At 34.5% G+C, this 24,842-nt stretch overlaps 1 protein-coding gene across 1 annotated transcript; it reads right to left on the bottom strand.

Annotated features, from left to right (window-relative positions):
* Positions 1-7,231: 7,231 nt before the first annotated feature.
* Positions 7,232-21,960, bottom strand: LOC111512121 (uncharacterized). Its single transcript, XM_074185270.1, has 4 exons — positions 21,560-21,960; positions 21,176-21,472; positions 16,800-17,338; positions 7,232-8,799 (listed from the first exon to the last, which is right to left on the bottom strand). Exons 1-4 carry the CDS (start codon positions 21,668-21,670, stop codon positions 7,827-7,829), a joined length of 1,920 nt encoding a protein of 639 aa, XP_074041371.1. The 5' UTR covers positions 21,671-21,960; the 3' UTR covers positions 7,232-7,826.
* Between the last annotated feature and the right edge of the window lie 2,882 nt (positions 21,961-24,842).

The raw sequence follows: 24,842 nt of genomic DNA, 5'->3' as shown, positions 1-24,842 counted from the left end.
CACGAATGTTTACAGGTTGACAATATCAATTGATTAAGTGCAAGAATGATGGATGTAGCCGTTGCTACGTTGTAGGAAATCATAATAAAGAAAAATGAAATGAAACTTTCTAAGTTTTTACCGCCTTTTTTGTAATTAACGTTACTGCAGTTTCGTCCTATACGGACCACGAAGTAACGGCTACATTTATCAATTTACGGTGGTATAGGGTTGTATGCGAAAAATCAGTCACGAATTCCGGTTGTTGAGTTTTAAAAAGTGAAATTTCTACCAGTGAATACGTGCGACAGACAGGTCCCAACGAACCATCCCATGCTATAGAAGAGGACACAGCATTACAGCTGTGTGTAGTTCGTCCATTGAACGAAAGAGAATGCGCATGTTATTTGTCCGTGAAAATTAAAAGGATAGCGATAGACTCGTAAATGTTTGTGCATCATTTTAGAGTAGCTTGCTGCCATAGTCAACATTGACAAAACGTACTAATATAATACTCGGAACGGAAAATTGTCTTTTTAAAAAAAGTATTTATTTTATAAAAATACAATGAGAGACGACTTTCTCCAGCAAGAGTTATCAGAACGAATAAAATATAAGTTGAAATGATGAGCATCGCTCCGCAAGTCAAGATAAGAATTTCTTGGAATAGCATTGTCAGAAGATCATATTTTTATGAGAACAGCAAATCGTGGCAACGGTCGTTCCATAACTCCTCCCTCCTTAGGTTCAAAAATGACGGTGTCATTTTTGTCTGGACGGAACCATTTCAATTTCCGGGATATTGTCTTCTTTCTCTGTCTTCTTAGAGCGAAACCATTTTAGTATGGTACCCTTTCGTTTTTTTTTCTGATCAGTATTATCAGTATCATTATTTTCAAAAAACCAAGTGTTTTTGTGGCGAAAAGTTTTATGTGGTTCAAAACTCTTTTCAAAGTAGTACTTTCAAAATCATGTTTTCAATTGAAAAACAAAACAATCAATTTCAATCGATTTGATTGTTGACAATTTTATATTTTCGTGCTTTCTATCAAACTTTCTCCAAGCGACCACATTTTTCTATGCGCCTTCTATTATCTTCTCCAACTCTTCTCAGTTCACTGGGTGTGACTTCTCTACACTCTCGTATAATTCTTGTACAGAGATCTTTCCTATTTGTTGGCCTATCCTTATAAACTTTATTTTTCAACGTTCCTCATAAATACAAATCCAGTGGAGTTAGATCTGGGGATCGCGGTGGCCACACTACGAGAGTGCTATTGTGTTCTATCAATTTCGTGAGTAGGTTCCTACCCAACCAAATCCTTGTTATGCTGTTGTGAACTGGTGCACCATCTAACTGAAAAATCATGTTGTGTCTCACATCTAATAATCTCAGCTTTGTAGGTAAAATAATCCAAATTCTATCTGTTTACCGAGTGCGGTTTTTCTTCAAAAATTAACGGTTGTTTCGGTGTTGCAATGAGTATGAAGAATAATTTTGTTTTGGTTGGCAAAATGTTTCCTCAATATTTTAATGAAGGACCCTGCACATTTCTTTTGAGAAATGACTTGCCGTGAATTTTGCCGAAATTTTGATATGTTGTAGTTCTTGATGTGCTGATTGAAAGTATCCACAGCCAAAGCTCAAAAATGTAGTTTTCGAGATGTGAACCTTCAAAATAGATTTTTTATACACTGCTCCACACTATCTCAATAATCTGAGAATGTGGTGCTGTGACATTTTCCTCAGAGAGGCTCAAAATAGATGATAGCATATCACAGGCAAACCAATTCGTGAAAATGTCTGCTGACACCTGAGAGTACTCTCCAGATGTAATGAAGGGGGTTCAGGTATTGGAAGCAAACTATTTTGCCCCCTAATATGTTTTACTATAAAAATGGGATGTTACATCGCGAGTGGCGGGCATTGTATGTCACTTTGGCCAACCCCATTTAGGTGGTAGGTGCATTTTTAGCATTTCCATCAGTCCTGAGAGTGTCATTATTCTACCTCAATTATTACGGAAGATACGGAGGTGTTTCCGTAAGAAGTGAAACAAATTCGGATTTTTCAGGACGGAATTTTTTTCAGGGTAAAAGTGTATTTGTAGTAAATTGGTAGTCCTGATCACGAATCTGAAGATATTTGGAGCCTATTTTGCCCCTAGTATGTTTTACCGTAAAATGGGTTGTTCTATCGCGAGTAGCGGGCAGTGTATATCACTTTGGCAAACCCCATTCAGGTGGTAGGTGCATTTTGAGCATTTCCATCAGTCCTGATAGTTACATCATTCTACCTCGATGATTACAGAAGATAGGGGGGTGTTTCCTTGAGAAATGAGACACACTGTATATTTATATACATACATATATATTTAAATATTTAATTTCACAAAAAGGATTTGAAGCTTTATATCTTCTATTAATTATCTGCGAGCGCTTTCGACAGCTGGTCGTACTGTCATTTTCTAGGTACTCCTCAAACTGCAGTTTGAGTACTGTCATCTTCTAGGCACTCCTCAAACTGCAGTTTGAGGAGTGCCTAGAAGATATATATATATATATATATATATATATATATATATATATATATATATATATATATATATATATATATATATACATATATATATATATATATATATATATATATATATATTTCCGAACAAATCGAGATTCTTCTAAGATATAAAACATACAAGTAGAGATCCATTTTTCAAGGCGAGATCCGATTTCGGATCTCGTCTTGTATCCCTGTGTATATATAGTTCATCAGGTGTAGGAAGGGTGGGGAAAGGCATGACTGAATTTTTGTTGGGATCTCACATTGGACCCATTTTATGCAATTTTATACTTCAGAAGTTCCTCGATGTTGCCTACAGAGGGTGTGGCAGTAACATACACCGGTATCAGCTCAATATACATTTTACGGTAAACCTGAGATCCGGTAAATTTGGCGTTATTGTGGATCTCGTATCACCTTGCATTCCTCAAGACATATGTTAACATCACTTCCTAATCTTTTGTGTTCATTGTAATTTGTTTCGCAAGTGTTCTTTTGCTAAATGGTGAAATATGTCATTAACCGTTGTCGAACGAGAATGCTGAAAAGGACATGACTCTTGATACATGCAATTATGTAGGTCGTCAGATTTTCTAAATTTTTAGTTATACCTAGGTATTATTTTAGTGATCAAGGAAAGCAATTTTAGTTCGTAGAAGTTTTTTGTAACTGGACAGGACGTGCCACAAAAAGCATTAAATGTCTAATATTTATCAAGAAATTTGTCTACACATGCGTAATTTCTGTTGATTTCTGGATTTTATTTTCTTCAGACAAATCTGATCGAGCTTTTTAGAAGAATTATTTCGTTCGTGTGTCTACCAGGTTGGCCTTAAAAGTTGTTGAATGTCGGTCACCTCTTATGGGAAATTCTGTCTATGTTCCTGTGGATTGTTTATTGAATTATCGATATGATTTTCTGGGCAATTGACAGAATTTTTGTTTAGTGTATCAGAATGTATTCCTCGTTGGTAAAATTTATATGCCCATATGCAGGGTGTTCCGCAATAAAGGGGACAATCTCTGATGGTAGAATATTCACTTTATTTTAGGGCTAAAAATTCCAATAAACATATACCTCAAGATGAATAATAACCGAGTTACTGGGTGTTGAAAGTGACAAAAAATATATGTTTTCCAGATTAACTCCATAACGGCTCAACTTCTCTTAATGAAATTTGGTAAGTCACATGACAGCATTCAGTTCCCAATTTCAATGCAAATCATGTGTTCGTAACTTCAAACAGGAGCGTACGGCAGGTGGGTGCCCCTAATCGCCCCTCCCCAAATTTCACGCCACTGGATTAATATCGATTTCGTCTTTTTTTTCTTAATCCCGAATATTTCCTACACAAAAATGGAATGAGTTTCGTTTCACAAATATCAACGCTTTTCAAGATACTTTAAGTTGAATAAGTGCGTGCGAATCAAAATCTCCTGATTTTTGAAAGGAATGTGTAGGTAACTATTTATAACATCATAACCAACAGATTTCGTACCTTGCAATGAGTATGACTTTAAGTATTTAGAAAATTGTTGTCATTTCGTACTGTCATCTTCTAGGCACTCCTCAAACTGCAGTTTGAGGAGTACCTAGAAAATGACAGTACGACCAGCTGTCGAAAGCGCTCGCAGATAATTAATAGAAGATATAAAGCTTCAAATCCTTTGTGTGAAATTCAATATTTAAATATATATGTATGTATATAAATATACAGTGTGTCTCATTTCTCATGGAAACACCCCCTTATCTTCTGTAATCATCGAGGTAGAATGATGAAACTATCAGGACTGATGGAAATGCTCAAAATGCACCTACCACATGAATGGGGTTTGCCAAAGTGATATACACTGCCCGCTACTCGCGATAGAACAACCCATTTTACGGTAAAACATACTAGGGGCAAAATAGGCTCCAAATATCTTCAGATTCGTGATCAGGACTACCAATTTACTACAAATACATTTTTTCCCTGAAAAAAATTCCGTCCTGAAAAATCCGAATTTGTTTCACTTCTTACGGAAACACCTCCGTATCTTCCGTAATAATTGAGGTAGAATAATAACACTCTCAGGACTGATGGAAATTCTAAAAATGCACCTAACACCTAAATGGGGTTGGCCAAAGTGACATACAATGCCCGCCACTCGCGATGTAACATCCCATTTTTATAGTAAAACATATTAGGGGGCAAAATAGTTTGCTTCCAATACCTGAACCCACTTCATTACATCTGGAGAGTACTCTCAGGTGTCAAAGATGCAGACATTTTCACGGATTGGTTTGCCTGTGATATGCTATCATCTATTTTGAGCCTCTCTGAGGAAAATGTCACAGCACCACATTCTCAGATTATTGAGATAGTGTGGAGCAGTGAATAAAAAATCTATTTTAAAGGTTCACATCTCGAAAACTACATTTTTGAGCTTTGGCTGTGGATACTTTCAATCAGCACATCAAGAACTACAACATATCAAAATTTCGGCAAAATTCACGGCAAGTCATTTCTCAAAAGAAATGTGCAGGGTCCTTCATTAAAATATTGAGGAAACATTTTGCCAACCAAAACAAAACTATTCTTCATACTCATTGCAACACCGAAACAACCGTTAATTTTTGAAGAAAAAACCGCACTCGGTAAACAGATAGAATTTGGATTATTTTACCTACAAAGCTGAGATTATTAGATGTGAGACACAACATGATTTTTCAGTTAGATGGTGCACCAGTTCACAACAGGTTGGGTAGGAACCTACTTACGAAATTGATAGAACACAATAGCCCTCTCTTAGTGTGGCCACCGCGATCCCCAGATCTAACTCCACTGGATTTGTATTTATGAGGAACGTTGAAAAATAAAGTTTATAAGGATAGGCCAACAAATAGGAAAGATCTCTGTACAAGAATTATACGAGAGTGTAGAGAAGTCACACCCAGTGAACTGAGAAGAGTTGGAGAAAATAATAGAAGGCGCATAGAAAAATGTGGTCGCTTGGAGAAAGTTTGATAGAAAGCACGAAAATATAAAATTGTCAACAATCAAATCGATTGAAATTGATTGTTTTGTTTTTCAATTGAAAACATGATTTTGAAAGTACTACTTTGAAAAGAGTTTTGAACCACATAAAACTTTTCGCCACAAAAACACTTGGTTTTTTGAAAATAATGATTCTGATAATACTGATCAGAAAAAAAAACGTAAAGGGTACCATACTAAAATGGTTTCGCTCTAAGAAGACAGAGAAAGAAGACAATATCCCGGAAATTGAAATGGTTCCGTCCAGACAAAAATGACACCGTCATTTTTGAACCTAAGGAGGGAGGAGTTATGGAACGACCGTTGCCACGATTTGCTCTTCTCATAAAAATATGATCTTCTGACAATGCTATTCCAAGAAATTCTCATCTTGACTTGCGGAGCGATGCACATCATTTCAACTTATATTTTATTCGTTCTGATAACTCTTGCTGGAGAAAGTCGTCTCTCATTGTATTTTTATAAAATAAATACTTTTTTTAAAAAGACAATTTTCCATTCCGAGTATTATACTAGTACGTTTTGTCAATGTTGACTATGGCGGCAAGCTACTCTAAAATGATGCACAAACATTTACGAGTCTATCGCTATCCTTTTAATTTTCACGGACAAATAACATGCGCATTCTCTTTCGTTCAATGGACGAACTACACACAGCTGTAATGCTGTGTCCTCTTCTATAGCATGTGATGGTTCGTTGGGACCTGTCTGTCGCACGTATTCACTGGTAGAAATTTCACTTTTTAAAACTCAACAACCGGAATTCGTGACTGATTTTTCGCATACAACCCTATACCACCGTAAATTGATAAATGTAGCCGTTACTTCGTGGTCCGTATAGGACGAAACTGCAGTATCGTTAGTTACAAAAAAGGCGGTAAAAACATAGAAAGGAGTACTTATCTATTCATTTTTTGAGTTTCATGGAATTATTTTCCAGCAGCTTGACTGCATTAACCTTTCTAGATTTCATATCATTTCTAGAAACATGTGAATTCGTTTTCCGATGGCATTTCAGGTTAGCTTCCCAAATTTCTGCTACCGCAGTTGTCGGTTGATTGGTCAAACCACCAACACTGACATAAAAACTTGGCAAGTTGAGTTGGGTGTCACACCAATAGGTGGTTCCACTTATGTTTCGCTTGCGTTTACGCAGCTATTTTTATCAAGTGCTTTCTTGGTTTTTATTTCTCATTTTGTCTTCAATCGATATATATATATATATATATATATATATATATATATATATATATATATATATGTTCACGTCATGTACATTCGTACATGACGTGAACAAATGGATTATTAGAGGATTTGTCAACATTCATTCTAAACTTAGCATTATCATCGAAAAGTTAAAATATTGCTTTCGCACATTTCATGCCACAAGAATTAGTTCAACATAATATTAAAAGAGTAGGTCGCCGTTCAATTTCTTAATGTTAATGTTGATTTTCCAATTTCACATTCTTCTACGTACATTTCAATGTAATCTTGTGTTCTGTCGTTCTATGACGTCTATGTCAAACATACTTGTTGATATTTGAGCGATATTAAACTTCTTGTGCCCATGAAAAATCTTCAATATTCCAAAAAACTATATTTGAGTCCGCTGAGATTTAAATTATATTGAAAGGGATATATTTTCAGGAGATTAATTTTTGGAAAAGAAAGGTTTTGGCTTTCTAAGACAAGTGTCTTATTCTGAAACATCGATGTCAGCCATTGAAGATGACAGTGTTCCATGTAAGTGAAATTTTTACCTCTTTCACATACTATATTGTGTATTAATTCTGTGAATGATATCTGATTCAATTCCATAACGAACTTTTGGAGTACTAACTGAATAGGAAAGTGTTTTTTGTATAATTCAATGTTCGAAAGTATTTTTTCTTTTGTGTAATTCAATGTTTACATGAAAGTTGCTGTTTCGGGGGGGCTTTTCTTCCAGTTCATGTCTGAAAGTTACTTTTTTTTATCTACACTTCGTGAAAAAATTATTTTGGATTAAATTGCTTTCTTTCTTTCCTTGAAAGATTTTCACATTTTTCTGTATAAAGCTAAAGAAGTAGGAAGCCAAAACCTTTATTTCCCAATTGAATTATTTATTATTATATAAACAAAAATAGTCAACCTTAACAATGCAATGTTTTGATAAAATTGTTTTTTACAATATACAAGAATGTTACCTGGAACTTACATATCTGAATTTGTATCATATCTTAATTAAATAAACTGCATCTTCCTCAATCAATTTCGATAGTGTCGCCAACAACAGTTAATTTCTTGAATTGACAGGAATTTCGGTGGGCCTTGGCTTCCTTTTCGTTGTCCGATTCATAATTGCAAAGCATACAGAACATGTTTCGATTGCTCCTGAAAAGTTTGCAGACATAATTCTTACGAGGGCAACTGTTGAAGTGCTCACTAATGGCCTTCTCACTTGAGAATATTCTCGAGCAATTGACGCACCAATGATACAACTGGTAGTTACAGCGAAAGTGCTTATTTTTGTAGTGTTGGTACATTTGAAGTATATTTTCAAAGCTTTTAGAGCAATGAGGACAAACCAGTTTAGTATGTTCTTTCAGTCGGTTCAGATGAATTAATACATGTTGTTCAATTTTTTGAAAGGACCTGGTGTTGTAATCGCAGCTATCACATTTTAAAATAGTCAGTTGTCTGTGATTCGAGCTGAAGGTGTAGGAGTCGTACGATTCCTCTAAGTCGTCAGTATTGCCGGATACAATTTCTCCTACTGATAAGTCTTCCAACTTTGAAATATCCTTCTCTAGCGACTTATCTGCATTATTAAAGTCAGAAGAAGCACCTGTGAGCTTAGTGGAAGTTTGCTTGGAGGGATTAACAAAGACTTTGACTTTCATTGTCAGTTCAGTATGGTGTAGAATATCCGCATTTTCAGCCTCTTTCTTGCTCTTTTGTGGCTTTTTCTTGTTCTTTTTCATTTTTCCTAGCTCTGTTATCGAATTATGGATCTTTTGAAGGTCCTTCAACAGATCAGTCTCTTTGGCTTCGTTCTCTTTCTGGTTGCAATTTTTGTCCGTGTTTTCACTATTTACTGTTTCTGAAATGTTGGTATCTTGAATTGTCCCGCACTGCAAAATGTGTATCCCAAGTTCACTGGCATTAGTGAATCTGCTTCTGCACTTATTGCAGGAAAAGGCCTTGTGATTATTTGGAGTTTTTGATACTCGTTTTCTGTAAAAAAAATAATTCAAGGTGAAACAAATGACTGTGAGATATTAAATATTGAAGAACGATATCTTCTCAAAGAATAACAATCGGTGTATCTACTCTCTCAAATTTTTATATTTGTAACACAATATTTTGTGTTTTGAAATTCTTGTAGATTTTATTAATTTTTTCAATGACATTCTTGTCTTTTTAAAAAAATTCTGCTACAAACTATAATTTCCTACCATGTGAAATATTTCACAGTAGTCAGGGAAAGTTAAAAGAAATATATTCAGATTCAGTAAATCTCGAATTATCTGGAAAACTTGCGTAGAAAGGGATCAATGAATTTCAATATAATATGTTTTCATAAAAACTGACAGTTGATGTACGTCATCCAGAAAAACAAGTTCACCATACAATGTTCAGTAGAAATTTGAAATATTTTGTGGAATATTAGCAATCAATTACAATAATGTGTTTACGAAAATTGAATGCACAGACGAAAACAGCTAGAAGCAGTGTTACAAAAAATCATGATTATTTTTTGAAAATACCAAAAAATCCGATTTTTCCATTAAATTAATCGTGAGGTTTTTTATTTTCATCAATTTAAACTACTTTAGAAATATGACAATAATGAACTTTGAAATAAGTTATTCTCATTATTTTTTCCAATCCGCCCAAAAATATTTATTGACTAGATATTCATTAAAAAAAATTCCGCGTTGACATACAAAATAAATTGTTAAATAGAACTAGCCGATACTTGATGAAAATCCATATTAATACTAATTAATACCGTTTATTGTATGATTTTTACTATAAAGGCTTTCACAACAACCGTGACACGTGTTCCGCTATACAATAGCTTGTATATACAATAGCCAAACACGTGTCGCGGTTTTTGTAAAACCCTTTATAGTGAAAATCATGCAATAAACTGTATTGATTAGTTGAAATAAATTGTGTCAAAATGGAAATTTTCAGCTGCGTGCCTCGACATTCCTGTCGGAAGAAGAAAATTCGTTCGTCTTTAAAATGTACGCTATTACCTATGACAAAATCACATCCTTTTACTGACACAATGTTTGTTGTAGAAATTCTCAAAACTTCAACTGCTTCAAATTGGTGAAAAATCCAATGGAATGTCGATGCTTTTCAGAAAGTACTGCCCACCAATAAACAAATGTTATCTGCTTCTTAAGTATCTGTCAAAAGAGTGTTTTTGACATTTGATTTGGTACATTCCAAACTTCGAAATCGCATGGAAAAAAAAGCCCCTAAATTAGTTTTCCGGTATAAGTATTTCATTTCACTTCCTAAACAAAACTCGTTGATGGAAGCCTATTTCATATAAATTGATGGATGTAGCCGTTACTACGTGGTAGGAAATCATAATGATGAAAAGAGAATTGAAACTTGCTATGTTTTTTACCACTTTTATTTGTAACTAACGTTATTGCAGTTTCGTCCTATAAGAACATTTTCAAACGTATACATTGAATTTAATGTATATGTAACTTATACATTAAATTTAATGTATATGTAACGTATACATTAAATTTTATGTATATGTATGTGCATGTATATGTATGTATGTACAGTTTATCAAATAAATGTCAAGAATTTGATTAAGGGATGTTTTTGTTTCATTCAAGTTTTTAGAAGAATATTTTCAAAGGACTTTTTTATCTTCTGCTCATAAAGCTTATGTCACTGTCATAACCTCAGTGAGTGTTTTGTTCTTCAAAGAAGACTTGATGGAAATAACTGCAAAATATTATGCATCATGCCTATTCGTGACACACTTGACAAAAGTAAATAAATTATTATCAAGCATTTTCCTCAGTAATATTTAATCTATGTTCTTATTTTTAATCCAACTACAAATGAATTAGTACCGTTAGATTCATCAAAAAATCCTTTTTTCGGAAAGTGCTCGTCAAAAAATGATCGTCATTTGAAAAATAATAGACACGAAAATGTAATTTTGCCAACTTGTCTTATTCATATCTAACATACTAGTCCCTAAAACTCCGAAATTGTAATTTTCTAATATCACCTGAGGTCTTCAGATTAGTTTACGTTCGATCATAGCCACCTAGATGCAATTTCAAAAGTGACTCTGAAAAAATTAAGTAGGCATAAAAACTTTCTAAAATGTCACGTTTCGATTCAGAATTGTCTCAGAAATACAGGAATGTTATACAGGGTGTTCCATTTAAAAATGTAGAACCGGAGCCATTTTGCTAACTTATAACTGGTGTTTTTTTTCTTTTTTCCCATCCATATAAAAATCGATGATGGTTTCTCGGAGATGAAACATCAAATTAAGAATCTTCAACGCCATCTTGTGCAGTCTGAAAAGTGCAACGAGAAAATATTTTTGTTTTTTAATATTTTCTTGAATGGAGAGAAAATCAAAATAAAATTGTTTACTTTTGCTTCTTTTGAAATATCTATGGAACCAATTTTAAATCGTCATGTAAATAAGCTCCGAAAATAGAAACTTTTTCCTAATTTACCTGACCTTATATCTCTCAGTTTCTGATTTTCCCTGGAAAATGGAAAAATAAATCAGTCCTTTCGACTTTTGGTTACATATTCAATATGTATAAACGCATAAACGTCTGACATTTCTGAATCGATATCAACACCTCATTTATTTTTTTCTGCACAGAAACCAAACAAAGCCTAAGTGTTTAAAAATGGTAAATGAGTGAGATGCTATTTAAATGTAACAAATTACACAACAATCGTATTTTGACCAAAAACCAATATTTTTGTTACTTCTAGGATTAAGAATTGTAAAAATATTCCGTAATAAAATTGATTCAGTTGAAATCAGCCTTGAAACAATGATGATAGTAAAACAAAAGTTTACGAAAAGGAAAAATACAAATGTACGTTATGTTGGGGTAAATTGTCATCGAAATTATTGGGTAATGTTTGAGGTATGCTAATAGTTGAATACTTTTTAAAGAACTCAAAACAATTCACAGAAGTCGTAACGACAGGACTTAAATCAAAAATTGTTGTCACTGATGATACTAGTTATCCTAAATAAAGCGCTATAAAAATATCAAGTGTAATGTACTACTGAATTGTGATTTCATCGCTTCATCAATATTTGTAATGAAATAGACGGGAACACAAAACGTTTGATCAGAGATCTATTGTTACATCATTATAGTGCATTTCAAGTAAAAATTCTACTCATAATAACAAACAGCATTTTCAGTTTTTCCTGTATAACTCAGAAGGACGAAAGTGTCTGTATATTTTCTTTAGCCATTGTACTATTTTCCACGATAGAAACCTATTCCATTCAGTCGTCTTCATACCTGTTAAACTTCAGAATATGGCAATGTTTCCTCATGAAAGAAACTTTCTCTTACGTATGTTAGGAATCGAAAAACTACAAGGCTGAGACAATATGTGAACAATAGATGGTCAACACAAAAATCAAATTTTAAAATTTATTACTTGTGGAAGGATTCAATGGGTCATATTCATATTCTTTACTTTCTCAAAATTTCAACTAGTTTTGTTTTACATAAAAAAAAGTAAGTGTGTATTATGTGACTACTTATATACATATCATATATATTCACCATATATATCCTATACCCAACAGCTAGTAAAAAATAATAGAATTCAGTAGAACATTCAACACTTACCATTTTTCAAAATGATTTTTATCACAAGAAATAGCAGTAGTAAAAAATCTTCTTGAATGCGAGGGTCATTTTTCAAGTTTTTATAAGAGGTAGAAAACAAATTTTTTTGTACAACTGTCAAAAGAATTTGATATTTTTGCATCTCTATTGATGTTTAAATATTTACTTTTCTTCACCATGAAAAAAATCTTTTTACTACCGTGAAAGTAATTCACAAAATAAACATAAAATATTACTTTCCGAATGATTTACTTTTAACGGTGTCAGTTATTAATTGATTGTTCATCATAAAACAATTTCATTTATTGGAATAAGAATTGATAGTAAAATTTTAACAGCTACTTCCATCCATCTTCTTGAAAATAACTTAAAATTGAAGCAACTACAAGCAAACACAGTCAAAAAGTCAAACACACGGCGTGCCAACAAACTGTTTCTGTTTGAAGGTGATTGACAATGTTTCGTGATGAATTTCACTAGTTCGGACTTCCATTGTCTACTATATAAAATGATTTGAAATCCCTGAAACAAGTAAAAAAGAATAATTAAAAAAGAATAGTTGAAAATAACAATTATATTAAGCAACAATAAACCTAAAATGAAATGATAGTGAAATAACCTACAAGTAAAAATATAATAATTGAATAAATAAAAATTAAAGGAATGCAAAAAAGAAAATAATAAAAAATAAAAAAGTGTAGAGATTCCAAGTCACGTTAGTTCACGACGTTTCGATTGTTGGTATCTACAATCGTCTTCGGGTGATGACTGGACTGATTCCTCCGAGAGATGACTATTTTATAGGTCGTTGAAATACTTTCACTTTCTCTACTTTCCATTTTCCGCTTCACTGATTCCGTGAGAGATGACCGATTTGGCGGGAGTTGGTTATTTTCCGTTTGATGATGGGTTTCCATATGTTTCGTATATCTACGCTGGCCTGGCTGAATACGTTGTTGGACAACATGTATGCGGCTTCCTTAAATTTTCTCCTGAACCAATGTTCCTCTCTGTGCAAGATCTCAGCTTGGGACCACTCGATGTTGTGTTGATGGGTCCAAACATGGTCTGCTATTCCTGATTTGCTGGTTTCTCCTCGCTGTGTGTGCTTCTTGTGCTCGGCAATGCGAACATTCAATGGCCTCTTAGTTTCACCAATATAGGATTTTCCGCACTCACAGGGTATCCGGTAAATGCAATTCTTGGAATCGCAGTCCGCGTTTGGGGGCCTGGTTTTCGTGAGGCTGCTACGGATAGTGTTACCGGATCTGAAACAGGTTCTAATGTTGTACTTGGAACCAATTCTTCTTATCCTCTCCGATAATCCTCTGATGTAGGGAAGTGCAAGCACTGGTTGTGACGGCTTCTCTTCCTTGCGAGGCTCCTGCTGTCTTTTAGCCAAAGTCTTTTCTACCATCGCTTTGGAGTATCCATTCCGCTGAAGATCATTTTTGATGATGTCTAGTTCCTTCTCGAGACCTTCCTTTGTATTACAGAGCCCAAAAGCACGGTCTAATAGAGTCTTGATGATTCCTCTTTTTGTCGATTGATGGTGGTTGGATTCGTGGTTCAGATACTGTCCCGTATTAGTGGGTTTTTGGTATACAGATGTTTCCCACTTAGTGTCGGTCCTCTTCACCAAAACGTCTAAGAATGGCAATTCATTGTGGATTTCCTTCTCCATTGTGAAAGTGATGGAAGGTCTCACGCTGTTGATGTGTTTCAGAAAGGCGTCTAGTTCAGTATTCCCATGGTTCCATATTATGAAGGTGTCGTCAACATATCTCAACCAGACTCGAGGTTTCTTGTGGGCTTCTTCAATGGCCAGAGTTTCAAACCACTCCATATATATGTTGGCTATGACTGGTGAAAGTGGCGATCCCATTGGTAGTCCTTCATCTTGTGTAAAGAATTCGTCCTTCAGTTGGAAATAACAGTTTCGTTTCCATAATTACTTCTATAGGTAGATTCGTTCTCTCTTTCAGGTTCCCGTCTTCGGATAGCTTTCTCTGTATGATTTGGAGTGCTTCTTCGACCGGAACGTTGGTGTAAAGGCTTTCCACGTCGAAACTAATTAGTTGATCTTCCTGTGTGACTTCAATTGACGGCCTACGTAGAGACAACACCATTAAGATCCTACCTGCAGATAAAGGAAACGCTACTGTGGTAATGGATACCGTTCTCTACGAACAGAAGATCGAAGAGGTTCTGCAGAAGGGACGATACACAAAGATCGTACGGGACCCTACTGCATCAATCGAAAGGAAGTTGTACCAGATTTTGAAAAAACACCAAGTCTATTTTTCGGACAAGGAAAGATCATGGCTAACACCGCACCACAGTAAGCCCCCTCACTTGTATGGTCTACCCAAAATCCACAAGAAGGACGTTCCGCTTAGACCGATCATCAGCTCCAGAGATTCGGCTACTCAAAACTTGTCTAGATTTTTACTGCCCTTAATACAACCATTACAAGGAAAAACATCGTCTTTTGTGAAGAATTCAAGACATTTTGTCGAACTACTAGGGTCAATTGAAGTCACACAGGAAGATCAACTAATTAGTTTCGACGTGGAAAGCCTTTACACCAACGTTCCGGTCGAAGAAGCACTCCAAATCATACAGAGAAAGCTATCCGAAGACGGGAACCTGAAAGAGAGAACGAATCTACTTATAGAAGTAATTATGGAATTACTGGGATGCTGTGTACGAAATTGTTATTTCCAACTGAAGGACGAATTCTTTACACAAGATGAAGGACTTCCAATGGGATCGCCACTTTCACCAGTCATAGCCAACATATATATGGAGTGGTTTGAAACTCTGGCCATTGAAGAAGCCTACAAGAAACCTCGAGTCTGGTTGAGATATGTTGACGACACCTTCATAATATGGAACCATGGGAATACTGAACTAGACGCCTTTCTGAAACACATCAACAGCGTGAGACCTTCCATCACTTTCACAATGGAGAAGGAAATCCACAATGAATTGCCATTCTTAGACGTTTTGGTGAAGAGGACCGACACTAAGTGGGAAACATCTGTATACCGAAAACCCACTCATACGGGACAGTATCTGAACCACGAATCCAACCACCATCAATCGACAAAAAAAGGAATCATCAAGACTCTATTAGACCGTGCTTTTGGGCTCTGTAATACAAAGGAAGGTCTCGAGAAGGAACTAGACATCATCAAAAATGATCTTCAGCGGAATGGATACTCCAAAGCGATGGTAGAAAAGACTTTGGCTAAAAGACAGCAGGAGCCTCGCAAGGAAGAGAAGCCTTCACAACCAGTGCTTGCACTTCCCTACATCAGAGGATTATCGGAGAGGATAAGAAGAATTGGTTCCAAGTACAACATTAGAACCTGTTTCAGATCCGGTAACACTATCCGTAGCAGCCTCACGAAAACCAGGCCCCCAAACGCGGACTGCGATTCCAAGAATTGCATTTACCGGATACCCTGTGAGTGCGGAAAATCCTATATTGGTGAAACTAAGAGGCCATTGAATGTTCGCATTGCCAAGCACAAGAAGCACACACAGCGAGGAGAAACCAGCAAATCAGGAATAGCAGACCATGTTTGGACCCATCAACACAACATCGAGTGGTCCCAAGCTGAGATCTTGCACAGAGAGGAACATTGGTTCAGGAGAAAATTTAAGGAAGCCGCATACATGTTGTCCAACAACGTATTCAGCCAGGCCAGCGTAGATATACGAAACATATGGAAACCCATCATCAAACGGAAAATAACCAACTCCCGCCAAATCGGTCATCTCTCACGGAATCAGTGAAGCGGAAAATGGAAAGTAGAGAAAGTGAAAGTATTTCAACGACCTATAAAATAGTCATCTCTCGGAGGAATCAGTCCAATCATCACCCGAAGACAATTGTAGATACCAACAATCGAAACGTCGTGAACTAACGTGACTTGGAATCTCTACACTTTTTTATTTTTTATTATTTTCTTTTTTGCATTCCTTTAATTTTTATTTATTCAATTATTATATTTTTACTTGTAGGTTATTTCACTATCATTTCATTTCAGGTTTATTGTTGCTTAATATAATTGTTATTTTCAACTATTCTTTTTAATTATTCTTTTTTACTTGTTTCAGGGATTTCAAATCATTTTATATAGTAGACAATGGAAGTCCGAGCTAGTGAAATTCAAACTGTTTCTGTAGTATACTAAAGTATAGTATTCTATAGTATTATATTTCTATAATATTATTATTATATTATATGTTAACTTCAAACTGAAAATTTTTCGTTTCGAATAAATTTTTCACAATCATCTTTCGAATGGTTACTTATTTTTTTCAACTCACCTATTCCTTGGTAAACTCTCCTCAAAATCAGAAAAATCCTCAGACTCCGATTCAGGTCTGAAATCTGAATCTTCATCAGTAACGTCAGCCTCCAAATCACTTAACAGTCCAACCAGAGACTTTCTTTTCCGTTTGTTTGCGTTTATAGGTACATTCGTTGACACAGGTGAACTTTCACGAGATGAAAGAGATTTAGTACCATCATCACATAATGAAACCATTTTCTCTTTTTCTTCAGTTGACAGGGCTTCCTTTTCTTGAATAGTATGTCTTTGAGAAAAAGAACTCTCTGGTAATGTCATTGTTGCATCATCGGTATGGCTATTCGGGAAAGGCACCTTTATTTCGGGAATGTGAATGGCTGAAGTTGATACAGCATGTAAAACTTCATGAAAATCTTCAATATCTATTCCTGTAGTTTTTTTGTATTTCGATATTTTTTCCTCATTATCCATACTATGACTGAGAAAATCGAAACATATTCTCAGCATCTTTTTACATTTATCACAAATTACCGGGCCTTTTGTTAGCAGAAGGTCCTGAAATAAAAATTTGTTTATGAGTGGAACTTCGGGCACAGGACCCCAGCAAAACCTTTTTTGGAAAATAATAATAATAATAATGATAATAATAATGGAAACCTTGGCTTATCAAAGCGCCTGACTTTTGCTTTCCTCAGATCGAGTGGGCTGAAGTAGGAAACTGAGGGTTTCATCATGACTTGCCAGGATGGTGTCTTCAACACCTGAGTCTACCGCAGTCGCGTGATGGTTATAGTTTTCTACAATTTTCATTTAATGATGAAGAAGTAGAAAGTTAAAAACCTTTTTAGCTAAAATCTAGGGATTCCTAAAAATATGTAACATTTATCCCTTTTGGTTAGTTCTTTATTAACCTACATCTAATGATTGCTATTATTTAACTGTTTAACATTTTGAGTGGTATTTTTGTAAATAATTATTATCATTATAATTTTGTCAGAACATAAAAATCATTTTTAATTCTTTTGGATGAATGAGTGGTTTGTTATCTTTGAAGTTGACTTTTCTTTTGAATTGAAGGGGTGATTAATTTTTGGGAAAGAAAGTTTTTGGCTTTCTACTACTCCATCTTGATACAAAAAACAAGGATGAGGGAATCTTCCAAGGAAAGGAAGGAAATAATCAATTTTAAAATAAGTAACTCTATACATGGATGTGTAGATCATGCAAAGAAGTAACTTTCAGACACAAAATGAAAGAAAGTCCTCCTGAAACAGCTACTTTCATATAAACATTGAATTACACGAAAGAAAAAATTCTTTCGAAACAAATACTTCTATATGAACACTGAATTATACAGAAGATACTTTTCTCTGCTCAGTTTATATTTCAAACATTCGTTGTGGAATAAAAATCAGATATCATTCACATGAGTTCTACTTTAAATGAATGGTAATAAATTGCACTTACATGGAACACTGTCACCCTCACTGGTATACACCGATGTTTCGCCTCAAGACACTTGCCACAAGGCTCTTCAGAACCAAATTGGTTAGCATTATAGAAAATACACACACGTAATTCATGAATGAACTGTGTGTTTTTTGTATCAAGATGGAGTAGTAGAAAGCCAAAAACTTTCTTTCCCAAAAACTTTTCTTTTGATATCATATACTTTCAATTACAGGTGATTTGGAGCTCCTTGCTTGTTTCGGAAAAGCTGCAGTAAGTTTTTCTGAAATTCACACTTGATTTCTTGAGTAATTAAAATGAATTTGTATACTTGAGGCAAGTATCCCTTGCTCACACCCAAGCTAGCTGAAATTTTGTACATATGGATAAATAATTACATACAAGATTCAGAGTTTCAAAAATATATTGACTTAAACTTATATTTGATTAGAAGTGTGAGTTAATGCTTGAAACCTTCAATGCTGGGTCAAAATCGTTCCATTTCGCCTCAACCATTCTGGTCTCGATTTTTTTTTAATTTGGAGTGATATTACAAAATTTTGTTCATCTATATTATTTTTAATGATTTTAGTGTTAGTTAATAAATCGTATCTTTACCAATTATGACATTTGATATGTACACTGTAGTGTACACTGGGATCCATCTCCAGAGGAGATGGATGTCAAGTTTACGACTCCCACGGACCTCCCTGTAAATTTAGTTCAGGAGCGAGTCTACAGAGGAGATGGATGTCGAGTTTACGACTCCAACTGACCTCCCTGTAAATTTAGTTCAGGAGCGAGTCTACAGAGGAGATGGATGTCGAGTTTACGACTCCAACGGACCTCCCTGTACATTAAGTTTAGGAGCGAGTCTACAGAAGAGATGGATGTCGGGTTTACGACTCCTACTGACCTCCCTGTAAATTTAGTTCAGAAGCGAGTCTACAGAGTAGATGGATGTCGAGTTTACGACTCCAACGGACCTCTCTGTAAATTTAGTTCAGGAGCGAGTCTACAGAGGAGATGGATGTCGAATTTACGACTCCAACGGATCTCACAGTAAATTTTGTTCAGGAGCGAGTCTAAATAGGAGATGGATGTCAAGTTTACGACTCCAACTGACCTCCCTGTAAATTTAGTTCAGGAGCGAGAGCTGCAGCAAATGTTTGCGCTCAAGTGAGGTTAAAAATTATGATTTCCTGAAACATTGGCAACAAAAAATTGTATCTACTTATTGAGTTTTCATTTTGTAGTATGATATAACAAAAAACAATATTGTTTTATTGCAATACATAAATGTACATTACTAAATTTTTGACACATATTATGTGTGCTGCTCTTACATTCGGGAAATTTGCAATGGGATGCAAAGCTTTTATCATCAATTGTAAACAAATGATTGTAACCATCTAATCGGACTTCATCTACACGATGTACTTCCTCTGGTCGATATTTCACATTTACAGAAGCCGTTTTTTTGTATTTTTTTATTACGAATATCTTTATTGGTACCAATAAGAGACTCAGCAATATATGCAGAAAAATGCAAAAGGTCCATAACATAATTTTTCCTAGTACGAGGACTATAGCTTCAGCTTTATAATCAAGCAATTCATTTGTACAAGCTGGATCTAAGGCATGAGTAAACAATTGAAGGGTCCATTTACGTGAGCCAATAGTAGTTCTATAAATAGTTTTCAGAAAGTCCATTTTATCGATGCCACCCATATTGACGTTATAGTTTATGATAACTTCTGGTGTGTTGAACTGATACCCATGTAATTAGAAGCCATAGTTACTTGCTTATTGTTAAATCCTGATCGCCCCAGCAATATATGCATGAAAATGCAAAAGGTCCACAACATTCTTTTTCCCAGTTACCTTCTAGTACATGAGAATCAACTTCCATTCCATCATCATCTTTACTCAAAATGCCAAATATCAATATCAAATACCAACTAGTAAACAAGCTCTTCATATGAAAGGAATTCACTCATTTCGAAAAAAAAAATGCTGAAAGAATACCCTTTATATAAACTCTCAAAAAATTGGTTAGGTATACTTACTTCACCAAGACTCAATGTACACAACAGTATATGTGTCTATATTCAATAAAAAATACAAAAAAACTAAATTCGATGGGAACGTAAACAACTGGATTGGGATCTGGGAACAATTCAAAAAGATCCACAACGACCCAGAAATAGATAATGAAGACAAGTTTAAGAATCTTTTACAAGCGACGGAAAGTTGTTCAATTGTCAAAATATTAATTAAAAGTCATTACGAGAGAAGTCAAAATCTATTTTTATAACAATTAAATAATAAGAATCCATCCCCCTACCTTTAGTTTACTAATATTTTGAACAGTTAGTCTCAACTGTTACACCATCACTGTAACAATGAAATATACAATTTTCATTTCTGTACTCATAGATGGCACCACACGTATTATAATGATATTACGATATACACTCAAGTGTAAGCAGGGAGGCAATGATCATAATCGAAATAAATTTTGTATTAGAATGGATTTGAATTGCTGTACACTACAGTGTATGCCAAGACCTAAAGAGTTTAAAATTGAAAATATAAAAAATAGTCTCTTTTTCCACTCACACTAGAATAGGATAGGGTTAGATCACCATAGAATTTTGTATCAGCAATAAGGTAGGTATACCTAAATACAAAAATTAATTTCTCTCCAAATAGAATTTCATGAATAAATGGGATTTGAATATTCGGTTTAAAATGAATTCATTGAAAACACTTTTCCCAATGTACGTTTAACTTATCAATTCAATATCATCAGGAGTCATCTACTTTTGTTCAGGTAAAGTACTTTTGTTTGAAAAAAGTGTTTTCAATAGATCAAATAAATTAAATACTGCAGCCAGGTCGGAAAATCTAGAAGAGACAAAAACATTTGAGAAATATTACCATTTCAGGAATGCACTTCCTCTGCATCTGCACTAATAAGCTGTGTTCATCGTCATCCAATTCTGAACATGAATCATTTTCTGTAAACTCTAAACACATCCTGCATATTTTTCCCCTCTTTTCAGTATCAATATCCTTCAAGCCAATTATCTTCTCTAAATCCACCTGGACTTGGCCTCCACAAGTATAATTATGGATAGTATCTTCAATCTCAAGACAAGTAGATTTGAATTTGAAAAATTCTTGCAGTAATGCGTAGCAGGCTTGGCACAGGGATACATTATAGTTTCCAATATTCTAAAAAACATCATGAATATATTTTCATATAGTACAACAATTTTGAATATTCTGTCAATATAGTAGGCCTGGCCTGTTTAAACTTACCACATCTGGAAGAATTATTTCCAGGATATCCTTAGTAGTATCATCTATAAGACAAAATTCTTGCGATTTGTGAGTTAAACACAATCTACATATTATTTTAGAAGTCTCCATCGTTGTAGCTACTAACTTGAAATATACCTACTGCTTAGTAAACAATAAATAAATATTTCATATATATTTTATGACCAAAGTAGAATAATCTAGGGCCACAAAGCAATGCTACTTCATAAAATTTACAGAAGTATAAAACAAAACATTCCTAATTTAAAAGTGAAACATTCCATTTCAAATTAATATAGAATTACCCAGTAATTTTTGGACGAGACTACAATTATTACATTAAGTATTATTCTTATTCTAAGTTCTAAGGAATAAATAGCAAAAATAAAAACCAAGCAGAGTTGCCAATCCGTCATCTATCTCTCTCTCTCTCTCCTAGTATCCTGAGTCCTTGGCCTATGCTGTCATAGGTGCATTTGCCAAGTTGGTAATAGTTTTGTTGCCCACAAACCGTGCGTTCCACTAATCGCTCACAAAGATCAAAGTGCTCCTTCAGCTGTTCCACATAAGAACCGTGATAGTTGTGATAGCGGTGAAAACGTCACTTACGACGTCATTATCTTCGCTCACAGCAAGCTCACAACGACCCATCTGAGGAGGTGGCCAAAGTGGACGTTGAGAAAATTTTGGCGCAATTTTTGAAATTGGACATTCAAAGCTTGAAGATGGCAACAAGAAAAATCACCTTATTTGATTCAGAAAGAGAAATTTCAGTGAGAACTATTGTTTCTAAAGCCAATGCTTGGATATCAGACATAACATTTTCAAAATCTACAATGTAATATAGGTTGTTCACGTTAACAAGAGAATGACGTCACAAGATGACAAGTTACAGCGTTGTCAACATGTGCACTATTTCGAACTTTAAATTTTTTTTGTAATGTTGATATGTTTTATTTTATTGCTATTATCCTTACTTTTAGTATTTGTTGGGACTATTTCGACAATGCTTTAGGCATATTGAATATACGCAGGTCTTATCAAACGAAATGATTAGTTCTGAAAAGAAAAGAAAGACTGACAGTTTTTGAGTTTTTTTCGATTCAGCAACGTCTGAAATTTTACTATCAGTTGAGCAACTTACAAAATGAAATGGTACTAGTTTCATTGCTGTTGAATGCATTTCAGTGGGAATTTTAACGTTGTTATGTTGGATATACAAAAGTACCAAAAATGACATCATTCTCTTCTTAACGTGAACAGCCTATATGTAATAGAATCATCTGAATAACGATTTATTACATTCTCATAAACAATAATACGTGGTCTAAGTTTTCGGTGTTCATGATTAAAATATTTTAAAGTTGTATTCCACTCTTCATTTGAACTAGTTTTTGGAGCACTATTGCGGCGCATCCACAAATATCCAATTACCGTTAAAGACATTTTGATCACATACAAACTTAAATTTATTTGATAATTTGACTGAAGTCATATATCAAAAATTATACTTCTTATTTTTTCATACAAATGAAGTCTGCTTGCAATTATTGAAACTAATTGTTAAGGCTCACCTCACCTCTTTAAAACTTCTACTACCTGTAATGTTTACATGAACGCCCAAAACGCTCCATAATGCAATCCACTTGAGTTCACGACAGTAACGCTCGCAAGCAAGTAGAACGGGAATTACTGCGATCGTGAGCGTAATCGTTGTGAATGCTTAGTGGAACGCACTGAAAGCGTTGCCAAAATATGTTTTTTTTGTATTAAATCAGGTCGACATCAAAAGTTTGTTTAACATGAAAACAAAAATTTTATACACGAAATACAAACAATGTTTTCTGTACAACTGTGAATGTGAATTTACATCGTCTGAAATATATTAAAAATAAATACTTCCGATACATCTTGATGTAATTTTTTATCCCGATAACTTATGGCTTTCAAACGACTGTTGTCTTGAAACTATTACTCAATGTTTTCAATAAAATCATATTAAAAAATGTTTCCTGTCTGAAACAAATAAGTCCAAAATAACTAAATAAAACTTTCCTTTTCCATACATTTTATCCTTGATGTTATCAATACTTCCAATACAATTTCACAGCATCCAGTGGTTTTTCTGCATCGTTACTATAGAAACTGTTTGTTAGAATGCGCCTGTTTGACTGTTTGCTCGTACTTGCTTCAATTTCGAGTTATTTTCAAGAAGATAAGATGTTTAATTATTGAATTAATAACGATCCGGAGCTACTTCATTGCAGCACCACATCATCTGAAGATCTTGATCCTAAAGTTAAAATGTTGATATTGGCGTGAAGTTATCCACAGATTTTTGGCCACACATGCTGACGTAGAGGAAAATAAAAATCTGTGGTTGGGATACGAAATTATTAGCACCCGTACTAATATCTGTGGCTGGAAATACCTATTCACTATAGGTTGAACGTGGAATTATTGAGACTATTTGGTGTTTAACTTTTTTATAGAATCTTGACTAGATTGACGCGTCGATAATCGTTTTCTCATCAACAATACAGATTTAGGGAATAATAAAATTGTAAATATTAGACTTACTTTCCAATAACCCATATAGAAATGATATCAGATGATGTGCGTCCATCAAAATCACACAACTTCTATAGTTTCTTGAGAATATTAACTTGGTGATGACAGTTTTCTTGTCATCTAAACAGATTTCGAAAAAGAAATTGTTGAAACAATCAGACTCATTTTTGAGATTCCTTGTATTCATGAAAATCACACAACTCTTATAGAATCTTGGGTAGATCGATAAAGTGAAAACTGTTTTCTTGTCACCCATACAGATTTCGAGAAAAAAATTGTTGCAACAATCAGACTCACTTTTTACAACACCTTGTAGAATTGGAACCAGAAGATGTGCGTTCATGAAAATTACACAACTGTTATGGAATCTTGGGTAGATCAATATAGTGAAAACCGTTTTCTTGTCACCCATACAGATTTCGAGAGAAAAATTGTTGCAACAATCAGACTCACTTATTGAAACACCTTGTAGAATTGTAACCAGAAGATGTGCGTTCATGAAAATTACACAACTGTTATAGAATCTCGGGAAGATTGATATAGTGGAAACCGTTTTCTTGTCGCCCATACAGATTTCGAGAGAAAAATTGTTGTAAAAATCAGACTCACTTTTTAAAACACCTTGTAGAATTGGAACCAGAAGATGTGCGTTCATGAAAATTACACAACTGTTATTTAGAGTCTTGGGTAGATCAATATAGTGAAAACCGTT

Source organism: Leptinotarsa decemlineata, unplaced genomic scaffold (assembly GCF_025532065.1).
Source record: "Leptinotarsa decemlineata unplaced genomic scaffold, Ldec_3_MD MMD2_tig00026369_RagTag_RagTag, whole genome shotgun sequence".
In the NCBI taxonomy this organism is placed as follows: domain Eukaryota; kingdom Metazoa; phylum Arthropoda; class Insecta; order Coleoptera; family Chrysomelidae; genus Leptinotarsa; species Leptinotarsa decemlineata.
The sequence above is the reverse complement of the archived record's forward strand: the minus strand, read 5'-3'. Positions and strand labels throughout refer to the sequence as shown.